This window comes from Engystomops pustulosus, unplaced genomic scaffold, assembly GCF_040894005.1.
Source record: "Engystomops pustulosus unplaced genomic scaffold, aEngPut4.maternal MAT_SCAFFOLD_90, whole genome shotgun sequence".
Classification (NCBI taxonomy): Eukaryota; Metazoa; Chordata; class Amphibia; order Anura; family Leptodactylidae; genus Engystomops; species Engystomops pustulosus.
The window spans coordinates 10,326-31,825 of record NW_027284977.1 but is presented as its reverse complement, the minus strand read 5'-3'; the positions used below and the strand labels follow the sequence as shown (position 1 = coordinate 31,825).

Below are 21,500 nucleotides of genomic sequence, written 5' to 3'. Positions count from 1 at the left end.
TGATTACACCCAGCTATATACTTCTGTATGTAACATCACCCCTGCCTTACTCCAGACACTAGTGACTGTCTCTCTGCTGATTACACCCAGCTATATACTTCTGTATGTAACATCACCCCTGCCTTACCCCAGAACACTAGTGACTGTCTCTCTGCTGATGTCCCCCAGCTATATACTTCTGTATGTAACATCACCCCTGCCTTACCCCAGACACTAGTGACTGTCTCTCTGCTGATGTCCCCCAGCTATATACTTCTGTATGTAACATCCCCCCTGCCTTACCCCAGACACTAGTGACTGTCTCTCTGCTGATATCCCCAGCTATATACTTCTGTATGTAACATCACCCCTGCCTTACCCCAGAACACTAGTGACTGTCTCTCTGCTGATATCCCCAGCTATATACTTCTGTATGTAACATCACCCCTGCCTTACCCCAGACACTAGTGACTGTCTCTCTGCTGATGTCCCCAGCTATATACTTCTGTATGTAACATCACCCCTGCCTTACCCCAGACACTAGTGACTGTCTCTCTGCTGTCCCCCAGCTATATACTTCTGTATGTAACATCACCCCGGCCTTACCCCAGACACTAGTGACTGTCTCTCTGCTGATATCCCCAGCTATATACTTCTGTATGTAACATCCCCCCTGCCTTACCCCAGACACTAGTGACTGTCTCTCTGCTGATTACACCCAGCTATATACTTCTGTATGTAACATCACCCCGGCCTTACCCCAGACACTAGTGACTGTCTCTCTGCTGTCCCCCAGCTATATACTTCTGTATGTAACATCACCCCTGCCTTACCCCAGACACTAGTGACTGTCTCTCTGCTGTCCCCCAGCTATATACTTCTGTATGTAACATCACCCCTGCCTTACCCCAGACACTAGTGACTGTCTCTCTGCTGATATCCCCAGCTATATACTTCTGTATGTAACATCCCCCCTGCCTTACCCCAGACACTAGTGACTGTCTCTCTGCTGATATCCCCAGCTATATACTTCTGTATGTAACATCCCCCCTGCCTTACCCCAGACACTAGTGACTGTCTCTCTGCTGATTACACCCAGCTATATACTTCTGCACGTAACATCACCCCGGCCTTACCCCAGACACTAGTGACTGTCTCTCTGCTGATATCCCCAGCTGTATACTTCTGTATGTAACATCACCCCGGCCTTACCCCAGACACTAGTGACTGTCTCTCTGCTGATTACACCCAGCTATATACTTCTGCATGTAACATCACCCCTGCCTTACCCCAGACACTAGTGACTGTCTCTCTGCTGATATCCCCAGCTGTATACTTCTGTATGTAACATCCCCCCGGCCTTACCCCAGACACTAGTGACTGTCTCTCTGCTGCTATCCCCAGCTATATACTTCTGTATGTAACATCACCCCTGCCTTACCCCAGACACTAGTGACTGTCTCTCTGCTGATGTCCCCCAGCTATATACTTCTGTATGTAACATCACCCCTGCCTTACCCCAGAACACAAGTTACTGTCTCTCTGCTGATATCCCCAGCTATATACTTATGCATGTAACATCACCCCTGCCTTACCCCAGACACTAGTGACTGTCTCTCTGCTGATGTCCCCAGCTATATACTTCTGTATGTAACATCCCCCCTGCCTTACCCCAGAACACTAGTGACTGTCTCTCTGCTGATATCCCCAGCTATATACTTCTGTATGTAACATCCCCCCTGCCTTACCCCAGACACTAGTGACTGTCTCTCTGCTGTCCCCCAGCTATATACTTCTGTATGTAACATCACCCCGGCCTTACCCCAGAACACTAGTGACTGTCTCTCTGCTGATATCCCCAGCTATATACTTCTGTATGTAACATCCCCCCTGCCTTACCCCAGACACTAGTGACTGTCTCTCTGCTGTCCCCCAGCTATATACTTCTGTATGTAACATCACCCCGGCCTTACCCCAGACACTAGTGACTGTCTCTCTGCTGATATCCCCAGCTATATACTTCTGCACGTTACATCCCCCCGGCCTTACCCCAGAACACTAGTGACTGTCTCTCTGCTGATTACACCCAGCTATATACTTCTGTATGTAACATAACCCCTGCCTTACCCCAGACACTAGTGACTGTCTCTCTGCTGATTACACCCAGCTATATACTTCTGTATGTAACATCCCCCGGCCTTACCCCAGAACACTAGTGACTGTCTCTCTGCTGATATCCCCAGCTATATACTTCTGCACGTTACATCCCCCCGGCCTTACCCCAGAACACTAGTGACTGTCTCTCTGCTGATTACACCCAGCTATATACTTCTGTATGTAACATCACCCCTGCCTTACCCCAGACACTAGTGACTGTCTCTCTGCTGATTACACCCAGCTATATACTTCTGTATGTAACAACACCCCTGCCTTACCCCAGACACTAGTGACTGTCTCTCTGCTGATGTCCCCAGCTATATCCTTCTGTATGTAACATCACCCCGGCCTTACCCCAGACACTAGTGACTGTCTCTCTGCTGTCTCCAGCTATATACTTCTGTATGTAACATCCCCCCGGCCTTACCCCAGACACTAGTGACTGTCTCTCTGCTGTCTCCAGCTGTATACTTCTGCACGTAACATCACCCCTGCCTTACCCCAGACACTAGTGACTGTCTCTCTGCTGTCCCCCAGCTATATACTTCTGTATGTAACATCACCCCTGCCTTACCCCAGAACACTAGTGACTGTCTCTCTGCTGATGTCCCCAGCTATATCCTTTTGTATGTAACATCACCCCTGCCTTACCCCAGACACTAGTGACTGTCTCTCTGCTGATATCCCCAGCTATATACTTCTGTATGTAACATCACCCCGGCCTTACCCCAGACACTAGTGACTGTCTCTCTGCTGATTACACCCAGCTATATACTTCTGTATGTAACATCCCCCGGCCTTACCCCAGACACTAGTGACTGTCTCTCTGCTGATATCCCCAGCTATATACTTCTGTATGTAACATCCCCCCGGCCTTACCCCAGACACTAGTGACTGTCTCTCTGCTGTCCCCCAGCTATATACTTCTGTATGTAACATCACCCCGGCCTTACCCCAGACACTAGTGACTGTCTCTCTGCTGTCCCCCAGCTATATACTTCTGTATGTAACATCCCCCGGCCTTACCCCAGACACTAGTGACTGTCTCTCTGCTGATATCCCCAGCTGTATACTTCTGTATGTAACATCACCCCTGCCTTACCCCAGACACTAGTGACTGTCTGTCTGCTGATTACACCCAGCTATATACTTCTGTATGTAACATCCCCCCGGCCTTACCCCAGACACTAGTGACTGTCTCTCTGCTGATGTCCCCCAGCTATATACTTCTGCACGTAACATCACCCCGGCCTTACCCCAGAACACTAGTGACTGTCTCTCTGCTGATATCCCCAGCTATATACTTCTGTATGTAACATCACCCCTGCCTTACCCCCGACACTAGTGACTGTCTCTCTGCTGATATCCCCAGCTGTATACTTCTGTATGTAACATCACCCCTGCCTTACCCCAGACACTAGTGACTGTATCTCTGCTGATTACACCCAGCTATATACTTCTGTATGTAACATCACCCCTGCCTTACCCCAGACACTAGTGACTGTCTCTCTGCTGATTACACCCAGCTATATACTTCTGTATGTAACATCCCCCGGCCTTACCCCAGACACTAGTGACTGTCTCTCTGCTGATATCCCCAGCTATATACTTCTGTATGTAACATCCCCCCGGCCTTACCCCAGACACTAGTGACTGTCTCTCTGCTGATTACACCCAGCTATATACTTCTGTATGTAACATCACCCCTGCCTTACCCCAGACACTAGTGACTGTCTCTCTGCTGATTACACCCAGCTATATACTTCTGTATGTAACATCACCCCGGCCTTACCCCAGACACTAGTGACTGTCTCTCTGCTGATTACACCCAGCTGTATACTTCTGTATGTAACAGCACCCCTGCCTTACCCCAGACACTAGTGACTGTCTCTCTGCTGATGTCCCCCAGCTATATACTTCTGTATGTAACATCACCCCTGCCTTACCCCAGAACACTAGTGACTGTCTCTCTGCTGATTACACCCAGCTGTATACTTCTGTATGTAACATCACCCCTGCCTTACCCCAGAACACTAGTGACTGTCTCTCTGCTGATATCCCCAGCTATATACTTCTGTATGTAACATCACCCCTGCCTTACCCCAGAACACTAGTGACTGTCTCTCTGCTGATGTCTCCAGCTATATACTTCTGCACGTAACATCCCCCCGGCCTTACCCCAGACACTAGTGACTGTCTCTCTGCTGATTGTCACGGTTACACCCGCGATCCTCGGTACGGATTGAGGGTGAACCCGTGCCTGCTGCCGCGGTCCCCGCTCCCCCAGCTCTTACTTACCTCTCCAGGCTCCGGCCTGCACTCTTGCTCCCAGCGTGTAGGCCGCATGCTGCTTCCATGCAGTCGCGTGCTCCTGCCACTAGAGGGAGCGCGGCGAGGACTTCTCCCAGCCTTAAAGGGCCAGCGTCCTCCTTATTGGCTCTGGCATTCCAGGCTCGGCTATATAGCCTGGCGACTCCCAGCATCCCCTGCCGGATCTTCAGTTCACTCTTCTGAGGAGAAAGCCTTCTTGAGCGTTTCCAGACGCCTCTGAGTTTCCGTGTTCCCGGTTTGCAGTGTTACGTGTTGTTCCTCTGTTCTGTGGTTCCTGTGGCGGTCCTGCCTGCCTTCCCGTGGTCCTGCCTGCCTTCCCGTGCTCCTGCCTGCCTGCCTTCCCGTGCTCCTGCCTGCCTGCCTTCCCGTGGTCCTGCCTTCCCGTGGTCCTGCCTGCCTTCCCGTGGTCCTGCCTGCCTGCCTTCCCGTGGTCCTGCCTGCCTGCCTTCCCGTGGTCCTGCCTGCCTGCCTGCCTGCCTTCCCGTGGTCCTGCCTGCCTGCCTTCCCGTGGTCCTGCCTGCCTGCCTTCCCGTGGTCCTGCCTGCCTGCCTTCCCGTGGTCCTGCCTGCCTGCCTTCCCGTGGTCCTGCCTGCCTGCCTGCCTGTGGTCCTGCCTGCCTGCCTTCCCGTGGTCCTGCCTGCCTGCCTGCCTTCCCGTGGTCCCCGTGTCCCTACCTTGGCTGCCGCCGTGGGCCTAGTCGCACCCGCGGAGCGACCTGGTGACTCCCCGCCGCAGCAAGACCATCCCGCTTTGCGGCGGGCTCTGGCGAAGACCAGGAGTTCACTTAGACTCCGCTCCCGGGTGCGGCTAAGGTTGTTATCTCCCGCGGTGGTCCAGGGAGTCCACTCACTTAGTCCTAAGGGACTATTCCCCTGAGATTGTGACACTGATGTCTCCAGCTATATACTTCTGCACGTAACATCCCCCCGGCCTTACCCCAGACACTAGTGACTGTCTCTCTGCTGATGTCCCCCAGCTGTATACTTCTGTATGTAACATCCCACGGCCTTACCCCAGACACTAGTGACTGTCTCTCTGCTGATATCCCCAGCTGTATACTTCTGCACGTAACATCACCCCTGCCTTACCCCAGACACTAGTGACTGTCTCTCTGCTGTCTCCAGCTATATACTTCTGCACGTAACATCACCCCTGCCTTACCCCAGACACTAGTGACTGTCTCTCTGCTGATATCCCCAGCTATATACTTCTGTATGTAACATCACCCCTGCCTTATCCCAGACACTAGTGACTGTCTCTCTGCTGTCTCCAGCTATATACTTCTGTATGTAACATCCCCCCGGCCTTGCCCCAGACACTAGTGACTGTCTCTCTGCTGTCTCTAACATCATGTCCTCTCTCTTCTTGAAACTTAATCTTTCTAAGACTGAACTTCTTGTCTTTCCACCATCTACTAACTTACCCAACCCTGACCTCTCCATCTCGGTCTGTGGGATCACTATAGCACCGAGGCAGCAGGCCCGCTGTCTTGGGGTTGTGCTGGACTCTGACCTCTCCATCTCGGTCTGTGGGATCACTATAGCACCGAGGCAGCAGGCCCGCTGTCTTGGGGTTGTGCTGGACTCTGACCTCTCTTTTTCACCATATATTCAATCTCTTGCTCGCTCTTGCCGTATGCATCTCAGAAACATCTCCAGAATCCGGACGTTTCTGACATTTGAAACTTCTAAAATGCTAATTGTTGCACTTATTCACTCTCAACTAGACTCCTGTAACTCCCAACTAATCGGCCTTCCACTCTCTAAACTCTCTCCTCTTCAATCTATTCTTAATGCAGCCAAGCTCGTCTTTCAGGCCAAACACTACACGGATGCCTCCAGTTTGTGCCAATCACTGCACTGGCTACCATCTCCTTCCATATTCACTTTAAAATAATAACCCTCATCCACAAAGCTCTGAATAATGCTGCACCTCCCTATCTCTCATCTCAGTCTATCGCCCTTGCCGTGCTCTTCGATCTGCCAGTGACATTAGATTAATCTCTACCTTAATTCGAACCTCCCATGCACGTATCCAGGACTTCTCCCGAGTTGCACCAATTCTCTGGAATGCCCTTCCCCAGACTCTGAGACTAATACCCACCCTCCAAAGCTTCAAACATGCTCTTAAAACCCTTCTCTTTAGGCAAGCCTATCACACTCGCTAACTGCTTGAAATGTCAACTCTCCCTTTACTAATCCATCCTATGTCCTATCTCCCATCTGTTATCTGGCAAACAGCTGATATATACCAAGCTCCAGGCTTCTCTGCAGTCTTTTTCACCTAGGACCCTGTACATAAGATGGCGGCTGATGGCTGGTTCAAGCAGCAACATCGTTGTTTAGTAAATTATTTATTAAATTACTTTATATTGTTCCCTTATAAAGAATGGCTGGACCATTATACAACCTCTTGTGTCACCCCACTGCCATGGACCCCAGGAAGCCTTTGGTCTGTGAAGAAAAGTAGAGATCTGACCAAGGAACATCATTTTTGTCTAGCAAGATCCCAAGGAATACCTTTTTCTGTGAAGGAACCCATTTGTACATTTCCCAATTTATCAGCCATAATAACTTTGAGAGAGTTTGCCCCAAATGTTCTTGGAGCAAATGTTCTGAAGGGGCAGAAACAAGCAAGTTGTCCAGGTATGGAATTATATGAATTCCTTTTAAATGAAGGACAGTAACTACCTCGGCCATGACCTTCATGAATATCTACAGGCCAGAGAAAATATCAAAATGCCTGAAATTGAAAATGAAGTAGGAACCCTTTTATGTAAAGAGCAATTCGCAGACTTGCGAGTTCCTGTGGATAGGGATATGAGAGAAGGCGTCGCTCATGTCCAGGGTAGCCATGAAGTGGTCTTTCTCCAGAGAATGCACTGTAGACCAGTCTCTATCTTGAATTTCCTTTATTTCAGATAAAAAATTTAAATTGTTCTGAATGAGCCGTTTGGTTTTCTTACCAGAAATACACAGGCGTAATACCCTTTTCTCTGTTGGTTGGTCAGAATATTTCTAGTTGCCCATGGCAACCAATCACAGGTCAGCTTTCATTTAAACAGTGCTCATGAATATTTTAAAGGGGAGCTGTGATTGGTTGCCATGGGCAATTAGAAATATTCTGACTTTCAGACAGCTTGATAAATCTGCCCCAATATCTTAGATTCCAATGCAGCCTGGTTCAGTCAATCTCTTACGTTCAGGAATCTTCTGGGAGGAGGAGAGTTGAATTTGATCGGGGAGCCCCGCTCGATCATTGCCTTTACCCATGGGAAAGACGATTGACTGGCCCAGGCGGGATAGAACTACCTTAGCCCCCCCCTCCCCATCCCTAATTTGGCATTAGATTTGAAGAGGAAACCTTTGGCTCAATCTCTGGCAGCTTGAGATCTGTACACTCCACCTCTTCCACATACGCCCTTCTTTACCCTCGATAAGACTGGGAGTGCTGGAAATATCTGAATAACATTGGAAACCCTTTATTTTTCCAGAATGTCACCCAACCCTTTCCCGAACATCCGATCCCCCTCACAGGGTAAGGGGCATAATTTATTTTTGGACCCAGCATCACCACTTTACAGCTTCAGCCATGTTGTCCTCCTGGTCGCATTTGCTAAAGATGCTAATCTGGCAGTCATCCTCATCAGATATGCTGATGCATCTACAACCTGCTTGCTGCAGGATTGGCAATAGTGGCAGGATCTCTTCTGATGTTGTAGCAGACACCAAATGATGTTCCAACTGTTCGAGTCAAACCCCCACCGTACATGCCGTAGCTGCTATGCTGGGATGTAACATGGCCATGGAATTTTCCCACAACTTCTTCAGAAGGCTGTCAACCTTTTTCTACAGCCCTAAATCCTCAAAGGAAAAGCAAGTCTTCTACTTTTGGTACCATGTTTCAAAAAGCCCAGTCTTCTTCAGAGAAAGGATATTTCCTTTAAAAGTCTGTATAGTCTGATGTACAGAATGGTTTCCCAGAACCATAATTTGAATCTACATCAAAAATTTCACACTCTTCTTCAGCAGTTGGTTGCAGAAGGGGAGGCATAGGCGTTACTGGCATTCCATAGGTAGATGGCTGGGGCTTAATCAAGGTCTAAAATCTGGATAGTAGGGACAGGGAGTCTTCCTGAACCACAGGATTAGTGATTAGTGATTTTTTTACGTATTGCACACACCTTTTGATGCCTACAAGGTACAATAGAAAAACAATAAAAGAATGGGATCATACACAGTTTTTCCCATGAACTCCCATAGAGGAGGGACTGACTGGACCAGGGGTTTCAGAAACAGCCACAGGCTTAAGAGAGCCAGGTTTTCCTGAAGGAGTCAAAAAGATGGCAACAGGAACGGAGTCCAGCAAAGCATAGAGGAAGAAGCCATATGACTTCTCAGGCTAAAACGCAGCGGGAGCACAGCTAAAGTAGCAGCCATCATGTGAGCTCACTTGGTGCTTTTAACTTTAAATTTTTGCGCCAAATCTGTGCCTCCCGGTTTGGAGCTTTTGTGCTCCCATAGCCGGCCACTTTCTGTCCAAGCAGCTGGCTAACTAAAGAAGATGCAGCCTCTCTCCCCTAGCTGTATACGGATGAAACGGGGTGTGCCTCACACGATACACACTGGATCCCGCTCCCACACCACCATGTAGGCATGGGGGATCGTCCAGGGCTGCCTGCGTGTCAGGTCTTATGCTGCAGGTGCGGCGAAGGCAGGTGGTTCTGCTGCCCAAAGCCCACGTACCCTATACAGCCTCCATGTACCTTCTAGGGGCTCCAAGCGGCACGCTTTACATGGAGGTCTACAGGCTTCCATCCATCGCGAGGGACAGGAAACAAAAACTGGTGAGTTGTCAGGAGGGTCTACACTTAAAGGGTTCCAGTCCTTTGTTTCCTGTCCCTGGGGGTAAGGGAAGTCTCCTGTGGTGCTGCTGATGGAGGCATAGGGGAAATACTGATGCCACCCAGGCATGTCCCCACATTAGGGGGAATTCATTAAAATTCTAAATAGACTGATGCATCCACCCCACTGAGGCTATAACCTGAGCTGCGTCTCTTACAAGGCCGCCAATGATGGAGACAATAGGATGTGACCTGCTCTTCTCTAACCCCCCTGTACCTTGTCTTCTGCTTGACAGGGAAAGTCGGAGACTGGAAGACCATGTTCACAGTCCAGCAGAATGAGATATTTGAGGACGATTATCGAAGGCAGATGGAAGACTCCTCACTCACATTCCACAACCCAAAATGAATCTTGAAGGAAGAAAAATCCTGACTCGTCCCTATACTAAACGAAATAAAGGATGTGCCATCACTAGTGTGGCTACTGCATTCCCTAAACCTACCAACGCCAGACAGTACGACAACCACTACATATAACATAGTGAGAGTTTTATATAGGTTGTAGCAAGTTTGCACACACCCCCATACACAGGATAAGAGACACACAATAGCCAGTACAGTCACCCAGCTATCCAGGGAATGACCTGATGGAGCAATCCCTGTCTATACTCCCATTACTGAGCACCGCCAGCAGTCAATTTGTGGACCAACAGCTCCTTCTCACCACGAGTTACGGCACCAGACACAACCAGGGGGGCAGCTGGGCCCACTAATAATAATAATCTTTATTTATATAGCGCCATTTTATTCCGTAGCTTTACAAATCATAGGGGACAATACAATATAATAATACATGACAGAGCACAAACATTCATATGGGGGAAAAAAAGGAGTGAGGTCCCTGCTCACAAGAGCTTACAGTCTATGAGGAAGAAGGGTGGGGCACAAGAGGTAAAAAGAATATATAATGGTCTAGCAAAATATAGAAAAAAGTATTATATAATATATAGAGGTGCTGCTGCTTGACCCAGTCATCAGCCGTCATCTTATACACAAAGTCCAATGTGAATGGGACCTCAGAGAAGCCTGGTGGTTGCTGGATGACACATGTGAGGACCCAACAGGGTTGGTAAAGGAGTTGACATTCCATGCAGTTAGTGAGTGTGATAGATCTGCCTAAAATGATGGGTGTTAAGAGAACTTTAAAACTTTGTGGAGTTTGGGTGTTGGTCTGGCTGTCCAGGACAGAGCATTCCATAGAATGGGTGCAGCTCAGGAGAAGTTTTGGAGACGTGAGTGGGAGTTTGGAATTAAGGTAGAGATTAATCTAATATCACTGGTGGATCTAAGAGCACGGGTTATATGATAGACTGAGATGAAAGATAGGAGGTGCAGCAAAGCTTTGTGGCTGCTGAATTAAAGAAAATGTACTATTTGATGCATTACCTTGAGAATGCTGTAGCTACACTGATGCAGGATCATATTTTGGTTAATCCCTGAATTTTAGCATTGGGAAAGGTGGATTGCATAATTGCACAAGTTACATGGAGCTTGTATTACACATGGGCCTAGTCCAGACATGACTAATCAATCACTCATAAACAGCAGCTGAGGGATGGTGCAGCAATGGATTATTCTTCCTTCAGGCACAACCCAGGGATTACATCATTATGCAGTGCATAACTAATGTGCTAGGAAAAGCGCTGAGCTCAGGCAAAGGAGCGAGACAGTTTAATATCATACTTTTATAATTGTTTAGGGAAACTACTCAGCGGAGGGATTCCCCGAGATATTATGATGCATCAGTGTAGCTACAGCATTCTCAGGGTATGTTTGCTTCATAATTCATCAAATTGGTACCGTATATTCTCCAGTATAAGCCGAGGTACCAAATTTGAACACAAAAAAAAAAAAAACAGAGAAAACCTATTCATTTGAGTATAAGCCGATGATGGGAAATGCATTGGTCACAGCCCCCTGTAGTATACGGCCGACAGCCCCCATAGGTCCTCTTCTTTCTTCAGGTGTTAGCGCTTGGCCGACAAACACAATGACATCAGCCACTTGCCGACGTCATGGTCTGTGAGCTGCTGGCATCACGAGGGGAGAGGAAGAGGCACCGGAGCATTGGAAGCAGAAGATGACCTACGGTGGGCGTCGGAAAGGTGAGCACAGGGTTAATTTTTTTAATAGACTCAAGTATAAGCCGAGTTAGGGGTTTCAGCACAAATTTTGTGCAGAAAAACTTGCCTTTTACTAAATAAATGTGCGGATTCTAGAGACATTTCTGAGGCAAGAGATTTCATATCAAAAGAGGTTGGAGTCCAGCACAACCCCAGGACAGCGGCCTGCTGCCCCGGTGCTATAGTGACCCCACAGACCGAGATGGAGAGGTCAGAGTCCAGCACAACCCCAGGACAGCGGCATGCTGCCCCAGTGCTATAGTGACCCCACAGACCGAGATGGAGAGGTCAGAGTCCAGCACAACCCCAGGACAGCGGCCTGCTGCCCCGGTGCTATAGTGACCCCACAGACCGAGATGGAGAGGTCAGAGTCCAGCACAACCCCAGGATAGCGGCATGCTGCCCCAGTGCTATAGTGACCCCACAGACCGAGATGGAGAGGTCAGAGTCCAGCACAACCCCAGGACAGCGGCCTGCTGCCCCGGTGCTATAGTGACCCCACAGACCGAGATGGAGAGGTCAGAGTCCAGCACAACCCCAGGACAGCGGCCTGCTGCCCCGGTGCTATAGTGACCCCACAGACCGAGATGGAGAGGTCAGAGTCCAGCACAACCCCAGGACAGCGGCCTGCTGCCCCGGTGCTATAGTGACCCCACAGACCGAGATGGAGAGGTCAGGAGTCCAGCACAACCCCAGGACAGCGGGCCTGCTGCCCCGGTGCTATAGTGACCCCACAGACCGAGATGGAGAGGTAAGGAGTCCAGCACAACCCCAAGACAGCGGCCCCGGGGCTATAGAGATCCCACAGACCGAGATGGAGAGGTCAGAGTCCAGCACAACCCCAGGACAGCGGCTTGCTGCCCCGGTGCTATAGTGACCCCACAGACCGAGATGGAGAGGTAAGGAGTCCAGCACAACCCCAAGACAGCGGCCCCGGGGCTATAGAGATCCCACAGACCGAGATGGAGAGGTCAGAGTCCAGCACAACCCCAGGACAGCGGCTTGCTGCCCCGGTGCTATAGTGACCCCACAGACCGAGATGGAGAGGTCAGGAGTCCAGCACAACCCCAGGACAGCGGCCTGCTGTCCCGGTGCTATAGTGATCCCACAGACCGAGATGGAGAGGTCAGAGTCCAGCACAACCCCAGGACAGCGGCCTGCTGCCTCGGTGCTATAGTGACCCCACAGACCGAGATGGAGAGGTCAGGAGTCCAGCACAACCCCAGGACAGCGGGCCTGCTGCCCCGGAGCTATAGTGACCCCACAGACCGAGATGGAGAGGTCAGGAGTCCAGCACAACCCCAGGACAGCGGCCTGCTGCCCCGGTGCTATAGTGATCCCACAGACCGAGATGGAGAGGTCAGGAGTCCAGCACAACCCCAGGACAGCGGGCCTGCTGCCCCGGTGCTATAGTGACCCCACAGACCGAGATGGAGAGGTCAGGAGTCCAGCACATCCCCAAGACAGCGGCCTGTGCCCCGGTGCTATAGTGACCCCACAGACCGAGATGGAGAGGTCAGGAGTCCAGCACAACCCCAGGACAGCGGCCTGTGCCCCGGTGCTATAGTGACCCCACAGACCGAGATGGAGAGGTCAGACTCCAGCACAACCCCAGGACAGCGGCCTGTGCCCCGGTGCTATAGTGACCCCACAGACCGAGATGGAGAGGTCAAGGAGTACAGCACAACCCCAGGACAGCGGCCCCGGTGCTATAGTGACCCCACAGACCAAGATGGAGAGGTCAAGGAGTCCAGCACAGCCCCAAGACAGCGGCCCCAGTGCTATAGAGATCCCACAGACCGAGATGGAGAGGTCAGAGTCCAGCACAACCCCAGGACAGCGGCCTGCTGCCCCGGTGCTATAGTGACCCCACAGACCGAGATGGAGAGGTCAGAGTCCAGCACAACCACAGGACAGCGGCCTGCTGCCCCAGTGCTATAGTGACCCCACAGACCGAGATGGAGAGGTCAAGGAGTCCAGCACAACCCCAAGACAGCGGGCCTGCTGCCCCAGTGCTATAGTGACCCCACAGACCGAGATGAAGAGGTCAGAGTCCAGCACAACCCCAGGACAGCGGCCTGCTGCCCCGGTGCTATAGTGACCCCACAGACCGAGATGGAGAGGTCAGAGTCCAGCACAACCCCAGGACAGCGGCTTGCTGCCCCGGTGCTATAGTGACCCCACAGACCGAGATGGAGAGGTCAGAGTCCAGCACAACCCCAGGACAGCGGCCTGCTGCCCCGGTGCTATAGTGACCCCACAGACCGAGATGGAGAGGTCAGGAGTCCAGCACAACCCCAAGACAGCGGGCCTGCTGCCCCAGTGCTATAGTGACCCCACAGACCGAGATGAAGAGGTCAGAGTCCAGCACAACCCCAGGACAGCGGCCTGCTGCCCCGGTGCTATAGTGACCCCACAGACCAAGATGGAGAGGTCAAGGAGTCCAGCACAGCCCCAAGACAGCGGCCCCAGTGCTATAGAGATCCCACAGACCGAGATGGAGAGGTCAGAGTCCAGCACAACCCCAGGACAGCGGCCTGCTGCCCCGGTGCTATAGTGACCCCACAGACCGAGATGGAGAGGTCAGAGTCCAGCACAACCCCAGGACAGCGGCCTGCTGCCCCGGTGCTATAGTGACCCCACAGACCGAGATGGAGAGGTCAGAGTCCAGCACAACCACAGGACAGCGGCCTGCTGCCCCAGTGCTATAGTGACCCCACAGACCGAGATGGAGAGGTCAAGGAGTCCAGCACAACCCCAAGACAGCGGGCCTGCTGCCCCAGTGCTATAGTGACCCCACAGACCGAGATGAAGAGGTCAGAGTCCAGCACAACCCCAGGACAGCGGCCTGCTGCCCCGGTGCTATAGTGACCCCACAGACCGAGATGGAGAGGTCAGAGTCCAGCACAACCCCAGGACAGCGGCTTGCTGCCCCGGTGCTATAGTGACCCCACAGACCGAGATGGAGAGGTCAGAGTCCAGCACAACCCCAGGACAGCGGCCTGCTGCCCCGGTGCTATAGTGACCCCACAGACCGAGATGGAGAGGTCAGGAGTCCAGCACAACCCCAGGACAGCGGGCCTGCTGCCCCGGTGCTATAGTGACCCCACAGACCGAGATGGAGAGGTCAGGATAGACTGTTAGTGGATGGTGGAAAGACAAGAAGTTCAGTTTTATCAAGAAGAGAGAAGACATGATTTTAGAAACAGCATCTACATCTAGTGTCCATACACAAAACATAAACATTTCCAAACTGGGGTTAATTTTTTTTTTTTATTCCCCCCCCACACACACACACACACACACACACACACACACACACACACACACACAACAAAGTGCCTGATTGAAAAGACACAAAAAAATGAATTCCTCAAAATGTTATTACTGATTACCTGAATAATACAGAGACCCCCTGTGTCACAGAGCAGGACATAGTTCTGACCATAATGCTATAGGGTGCCTGAGCAGGGGCCTTACATGGACTAGGGTGTGACTGAAGGACCTCCCTCCAGAGAGCAGCTTATGGCCCCCTATCCCCTGCAACCACTGGCTTGTCTCACTGTTATGCTATAGAGCATCTGCACCAAGGGAATATACACAATATACAGGCCTCACGTCCCAGATAACAGCATAGCCCTGCACCAGGGGAATATACACAATATACAGGTCTCACGTCCCAGATAACAGCATAGCCCTGCACCAGGGGAATATACAGGTCTCACACCCACTGAAGCCTATATCTGGGAAGAGCTAGGGGGCATGAGGTCTATAAATACCAGTTAGTCTCATTGTCAGATACGATTGGTGCTATGGACAAGTGATGTCTAATACTATGGCGGCCATGGCTGTAGCATTGGAACACAACTTGTAGCAATGACGGAGGGTCCGCAGTCAGGAGAGGACAAGGAAACCACTATTTCCGGATGAATTTCTGGTACCACAGGAGGGAGGTGAAGGCAGATAGAGAGAACCTGAAAAGTAAGGACAGACATTACTGCTGATGGGGCTCTGGATCCCTGTCATGGTTCATGTGCAATCCTCTCATGCAATGCCCTGGCTTCCATAGGATTGGGGGTGGTAGCTGCAGTACATCACACTACAGCTCACACATACAACACCAGTCTTTTGGGATATATTTGGGTACTATGTACAGGGTTTGTGGATTACCTACCAGGTCACACTGTACTGCAGGTGGTCATTTTTTAGTGCCACGCGGGTCTGTCCACCAATGGGTCCCCCAGGAACAGTTGTATCTAAGGAAGAGAAGAGACTTTCATTCATCTTCTGTGTAGCTCCGCCATCTTCTGCTGCTTCTCATCTGAAAATACTGGGGTCTTAATGGATGCAAAGTGCCTTGCCTACAAGTAGTATGACACAAGGGGTGCACGTACCATACACAGCCTCAATATAAATGGGCTCTGCCCCGCTCCGCTCCGCCATAGCTGCCAGGTCTCGATAATACCACACATTCTTCTGAACATCATTCTCTGGAGAAAATTGTTGGCGATTTTCTGTGAGTCTCACGATGCCCACCAGATCCAGATCCCCTTCAATCTGCAGAGGAAGAAACCAATCAACAATCACAGTGCAGAAGCAGCAGCCCAAATGTCAGCAAAGCTCATTCTGTACCATAAGGGGCCTCCGCACACACTGCTATACATTGCATGGGGGATGGGTTAAGCCCCCGGTGTTGTACATTCAGCAAGAGGATCACATCCATTACATATAGACGACATAGAACAAGAGGAAGAAGGACCCAACCTATGGCCCTGCAGCCTCAGACTTCTCACCTGTCCATCATATTGGAGGAGATTTATATGAATGGCACAATTTCTAATGGACCTGCCAGATGCCGGGTCTAATACAGATCCAGTATATGGTATCAGCAATAAGACCCCCGAGGGATCCAGGGAAAATAGTAAAAAGAAAACCCCCTAGAACACTATATGAACAAGTATGTCAGGCAAGTCTGTCCCAAAAAGCCAAATCTATCAAAATGTCCATTCCTGAAATACCTGCTAATGCTCCGATCTGCAGGGCTGTTCATGCTGACCCCTGACCCCAGGCTCCACAATCAAATTATCTCTCATATATATATATATATCTATATCTATATGATGAAAGTTGTAAGATGGAGCGTGGACTAGCCATGGTATTACACCACTGGGAGTAAAGGTGGCTCTTCTACAGGAGAGAAGGATTTCTTAAGGAGAAGGAGATTTTGGGCACGCTGGGGTGTTGGTGCAGCTCCATGACATGACAATGCAGGAGAAGGACAGAGGGGCAGTTGTGCCCACTTATAGTTTACTGCCCGAGGGAATGGACTGTAGACATTGTATAAAGGTACTACTGTGACTTACAGACTGGCACAAGAGCACTGCCAGGATTGGAAGAAGTCATTTTGGAGCCCCCAGCTGGACAAGACCATGACATCCCCACCATAAATATTTCAGATCCCGCATATATGGCATAAATTATAGCTACAGCCAGATAGATTATATGATATAATATAGTGGTTTCCATGGCCCATTCCTATTCCTCTTGTCCTGGCTCCGAGCTGCACACCTTCATGAGCAGAAGGAACCTAAAACCAAGCTGACTGCATACACCAAGAATCAAATTCTAAGCAAGCAACCAGAATAGCAGACAAGTCCTGTGACCCCGTGGGGGCTCCTGTACGGGCTCTGGTATAATGACCAGCTGACTTCTCCATATACCAGGTCATAAATCTGTATATGTGTGTATATTATGGTATTCTAACCCTAACCCTCACTGACAACATACGGCCAGGCCCTACTGGTGCTGACGTGCGCCCAGCGCAGCTTCTGGCATGTGCCCATCTCTGCTCGCATACTAATTTGGAGGTTCCCATCAATCTACAGGGTTGGTGGCTACAATATATGAACAATAATGACGCTCACACATAAATGTCTGCTATTTTTTCATGTCCCACTCTAACACCCACTTAGGCCTCATCCACACGACCAGGTGCTTATCCAGGGCTGAAGTCTGGCTGGAGATGTGGTGAGATCACACTCCCCAATACAGCCGTGTGAATGGGGCCGCTAAATGATCTTTCAGGACTCCGAGTGGGACAATGCAGGGACCACAGCAGGTAGCTATGCCACGTGCTAGACTGGCTCCATGTTATGTATGTAAATGGACAAAGTAAGCACACCCGTCACCTATGGACTCTTACTCCTGTGGGACCATGTACATTTCTGGGAAGGAAGCACCAAGATTTTTACGATATTTGCTGGTTCAGTTACATTTTGGTTTCACAGCGCAAAGTGTCAAAAAAAAAAACTTCAAATCAGAATTTTCAGATCTTGTGGGTTAACCCTAACCCTCCGAAGGCACACTCTCCCCTAACTAGTTTAGGTTGCATGCTTAGGTCAAAGTTGGTCTCCCCACCGATGGCATATTGGAGGAGAACATGGGGTTGTCCGCTATGAGAGGGATGGAAGAGACATACGTGGTCAGCGTGGCGCTATATACACCTTTATTCTTCCAGCTGACCCACAAAAACCAAAGGTGGCTCCCTAAAATGGACCTCTTTCATGTTGCTGAAGGGCGGCACCACTGCCATGTCACTTGTTGGTACCTCTGGGTCTGCTTGTATGTACTCTCAGAGGAGAAAGCAGGGGGATACTCTGGTATCTCCATGGTCGTACTGACCTAAAGAAGGGTTAAAAGCTGTAAATAGGAAGCCTGTAAGAAATTGGAGTCATTGTAAAGTATAGTAAATGGCGCCCCTCACAGCTCTGCACACGAGGGAGGGGAGTAAAATACACCCGCTGAATGGTCTGTAGCACACAGCATAAAAATGAAGGGCAACGCATGCAAAAGAGGCGGCACCTTACTGCCCCGTGCGTGGGGCGTGCCATATGGCTGGAGACGCTTCAGCTCCGTAGTGTCTGCTCACCTGACCCTCCGATCTCGTCTGAGGACTCAGCTTCTTGTTAGGGACAAATCCTCTGTTTACCAAGATAGTGATTCTGAAAGGGAATGAGCCAAGTGATATTGAGGGGAAGAAATCAACCCAATCCTTCATGTGTCTACCCCTAGGACCCCATCTGCTCCATGACATCATTAGACCTGGGGCAGCACTAATTAACCCTAATAATCACAGAAATAGCTGCTACCTACACACAGGTAGGTCCTTCCCTGTGGAATATACATACCCAAGGTCCGAGCAGAAGAAAGGGGTGATGACGTGGGCCCCGATCTCCTGAGGTCCCATCCCTGCTGCCTCTTGGGACCCTGTACTTGGCTTCACTAGAGTGCGGGGCTTGAGATAAAGCTCCTTTGAGTGATCAAAATGGCCTCTGACCGTGACAGGATGAAACTCCATTGACTGCAGATCTGTGGGACTGAATATACACAATGAGGAACACATAACCCGTGTACAGCTGCATAGATTTTACTACACTCTGGCTTCTGAGGCGCATCTGTTTGTGTATGTCACCCTATTTGTGTCACAATTGTACACGTGTGCGATAGTATCGAGTCAATGGGTTGTCACATGTGTGTGCAGCTGGACTAATCATGCGGGGGCTCCCTTCACCACCCGCTTGATGGCATGTTACATGATACTGACGGCCACGGCTTGTCATGTTAATCCTGTGCACTGACAGTACGAGACTCTACAAAATACTCACTTTGGGGGGAGAGGTATGGGGCTGGATGTATACTGCGCCTCCAGCTCTTGGATGACCTTCAGTTTCCATTTCCTTCGCTGTATCTGAAAAAGCAGAGAGTTGCCTGAAGAGTCCAATTCCTGCAAGACCCCCAGTCACTACAGGGGCCTGAAGCCTCACAGGAGCTGCCCTCAGACGGATGGAATCTATGAGGGCTGAGTGCTGGGCCACTTACCAGGGTTCCCAGCATTACACGCTCCATGCACTGCTATATACACATGGATCCCCGCACAGGAGCTGCCCTCAGACGGATGGGATCTATGAGGGCTGAGTGCTGGGCCACTTACCAGGGTTCCCAGCATTACACGCTCCATGCACTGCTATATACACATGGACCCCCGCACAGGAGCTGCCCTCAGACGGATGGGATCTATGAGGGCTGAGTGCTGGGCCACTTACCAGGGTTCCCAGCATTACACGCTCCATGCACTGCTATATACACATGGACCCCCGCACAGGAGCTGCCCTCAGACGGATGGGATCTATGAGGGCTGAGTGCTGGGCCACTTACCAGGGTTCCCAGCATTACACGCTCCATGCACTGCTATATACACATGGACCCCCGCACAGGAGCTGCCCTCAGACGGATGGGATCTATGAGGGCTGAGTGCTGGGCCACTTACCAGGGTTCCCAGCATTACACGCTCCATGCACTGCTATATACACATGGATCCCCGCACAGGAGCTACCCTCAGACGGATGGGATCTATGAGGGCTGAGTGCTGGGCCACTTACCAGGGTTCCCAGCATTACAAGCTCCATGCACTGCTATATACACATGGACCCCCGCACAGGAGCTGCCCTCAGACGGATGGGATCTATGAGGGCTGAGTGCTGGGCCACTTACCAGGGTTCCCAGCATTACACCCTCCATGCACTGCTATATACACATGGACCCCCGCACAGGAGCTGCCCTCAGACGGATGGGATCTATGAGGGCTGAGTGCTGGTCACTTACCAGGGTTCCCAGCATTACACGCTCCATGCACTGCTATATACACATGGACCCCCGCACAGGAGCTACCCTCAGACGGATGGGATCTATGAGGGCTGAGTGCTGGTCACTTACCAGGGTTCCCAGCATTACACGCTCCATGCACTGCTATATACACATGGACCCCCGCACAGGAGCTACCCTCAGACGGATGGGATCTATGAGGGCTGAGTGCTGGGCCACTTACCAGGATTCCCAGCATTACACGCTCCATGCACTGCTATATACACATGGATCCCCGCACAGGAGCTGCCCTCAGACGGATGGGATCTATGAGGGCTGAGTGCTGGGCCACTTACCAGGGTTCCCAGCATTACACCCTCCATGCACTGCTATATACACATGGACCCCCGCACAGGAGCTGCCCTCAGACGGATGGGATCTATGAGGGCTGAGTGCTGGGCCACTTACCAGGGTTCCCAGCATTACACGCTCCATGCACTGCTATATACACATGGACCCCCGCACAGGAGCTGCCCTCAGACGGATGGGATCTATGAGGGCTGAGTGCTGGGCCACTTACCAGGGTTCCCAGCATTACACGCTCCATGCACTGCTATATACACATGGATCCCCGCACAGGAGCTGCCCTCAGACGGATGGGATCTATGAGGGCTGAGTGCTGGGCCACTTACCAGGGTTCCCAGCATTACAAGCTCCATGCACTGCTATATACACATGGATCCCCGCACAGGAGCTGCCCTCAGACGGATGGGATCTATGAGGGCTGAGTGCTGGTCACTTACCAGGGTTCCCAGCATTACACGCTCCATGCACTGCTATATACACATGGACCCCCGCACAGGAGCTGCCCTCAGACGGATGGGATCTATGAGGGCTGAGTGCTGGGCCACTTACCAGGGTTCCCAGCATTACACGCTCCATGCACTGCTATATACACATGGACCCCCGCACAGGAGCTGCCCTCAGACGGATGGGATCTATGAGGGCTGAGTGCTGGGTCACTTACCAGGGTTCCCAGCATTACACGCTCCATGCACTGCTATATACACATGGACCCCCGCACAGGAGCTGCCCTCAGACGGATGGAATCTATGAGGGCTGAGTGCTGGGTCACTTACCAGGGTTCCCAGCATTACACGCTCCATGCACTGCTATATACACATGGATCCCCGCACAGGAGCTACCCTCAGACGGATGGGATCTATGAGGGCTGAGTGCTGGGCCACTTACCAGGGTTCCCAGCATTACACGCTCCATGCACTGCTATATACACATGGACCCCCGCACAGGAGCTGCCCTCAGACGGATGGGATCTATGAGGGCTGAGTGCTGGGCCACTTACCAGG

General features: G+C 51.1%; 2 protein-coding genes across 6 annotated transcripts in view; one reads left to right on the top strand and one right to left on the bottom strand.

Annotated features, from left to right (window-relative positions):
* LOC140106923 (sulfotransferase 1C4-like) overlaps positions 1-9,782 on the top strand; it is a 115,735-nt gene extending 105,953 nt beyond the window's left edge. For both annotated transcript variants that reach the window (XM_072131562.1, XM_072131561.1), the window contains one exon: positions 9,607-9,782. In XM_072131562.1, coding sequence (XP_071987663.1) covers positions 9,607-9,719 — 113 coding nt within the window. In that variant the 3' untranslated portion in view covers positions 9,720-9,782. The remainder of the gene's footprint in view (positions 1-9,606) is intronic.
* Positions 9,783-10,075: 293 nt separating this feature from the next.
* SURF1 (SURF1 cytochrome c oxidase assembly factor) lies at positions 10,076-20,407 on the bottom strand. 4 transcript variants are annotated; one of them, XM_072131563.1, is made up of 7 exons: positions 20,378-20,407; positions 19,158-19,240; positions 18,681-18,869; positions 18,422-18,494; positions 15,888-16,050; positions 15,668-15,749; positions 10,076-15,467 (listed from the first exon to the last, which is right to left on the bottom strand). In XM_072131563.1, the coding sequence occupies exons 1-7, from the start codon at positions 20,402-20,404 to the stop codon at positions 15,410-15,412; spliced, it is 675 nt and encodes a 224-aa protein (XP_071987664.1). In that variant the 5' UTR covers positions 20,405-20,407; the 3' UTR covers positions 10,076-15,409. The 4 variants fall into 4 exon arrangements, with proteins under 4 accessions (XP_071987664.1, XP_071987666.1, XP_071987667.1 ...); XM_072131565.1 differs by lacking the exon at positions 20,378-20,407 and adding an exon at positions 19,932-19,973; XM_072131566.1 differs by lacking the exon at positions 20,378-20,407 and adding an exon at positions 19,484-19,513.
* Between the last annotated feature and the right edge of the window lie 1,093 nt (positions 20,408-21,500).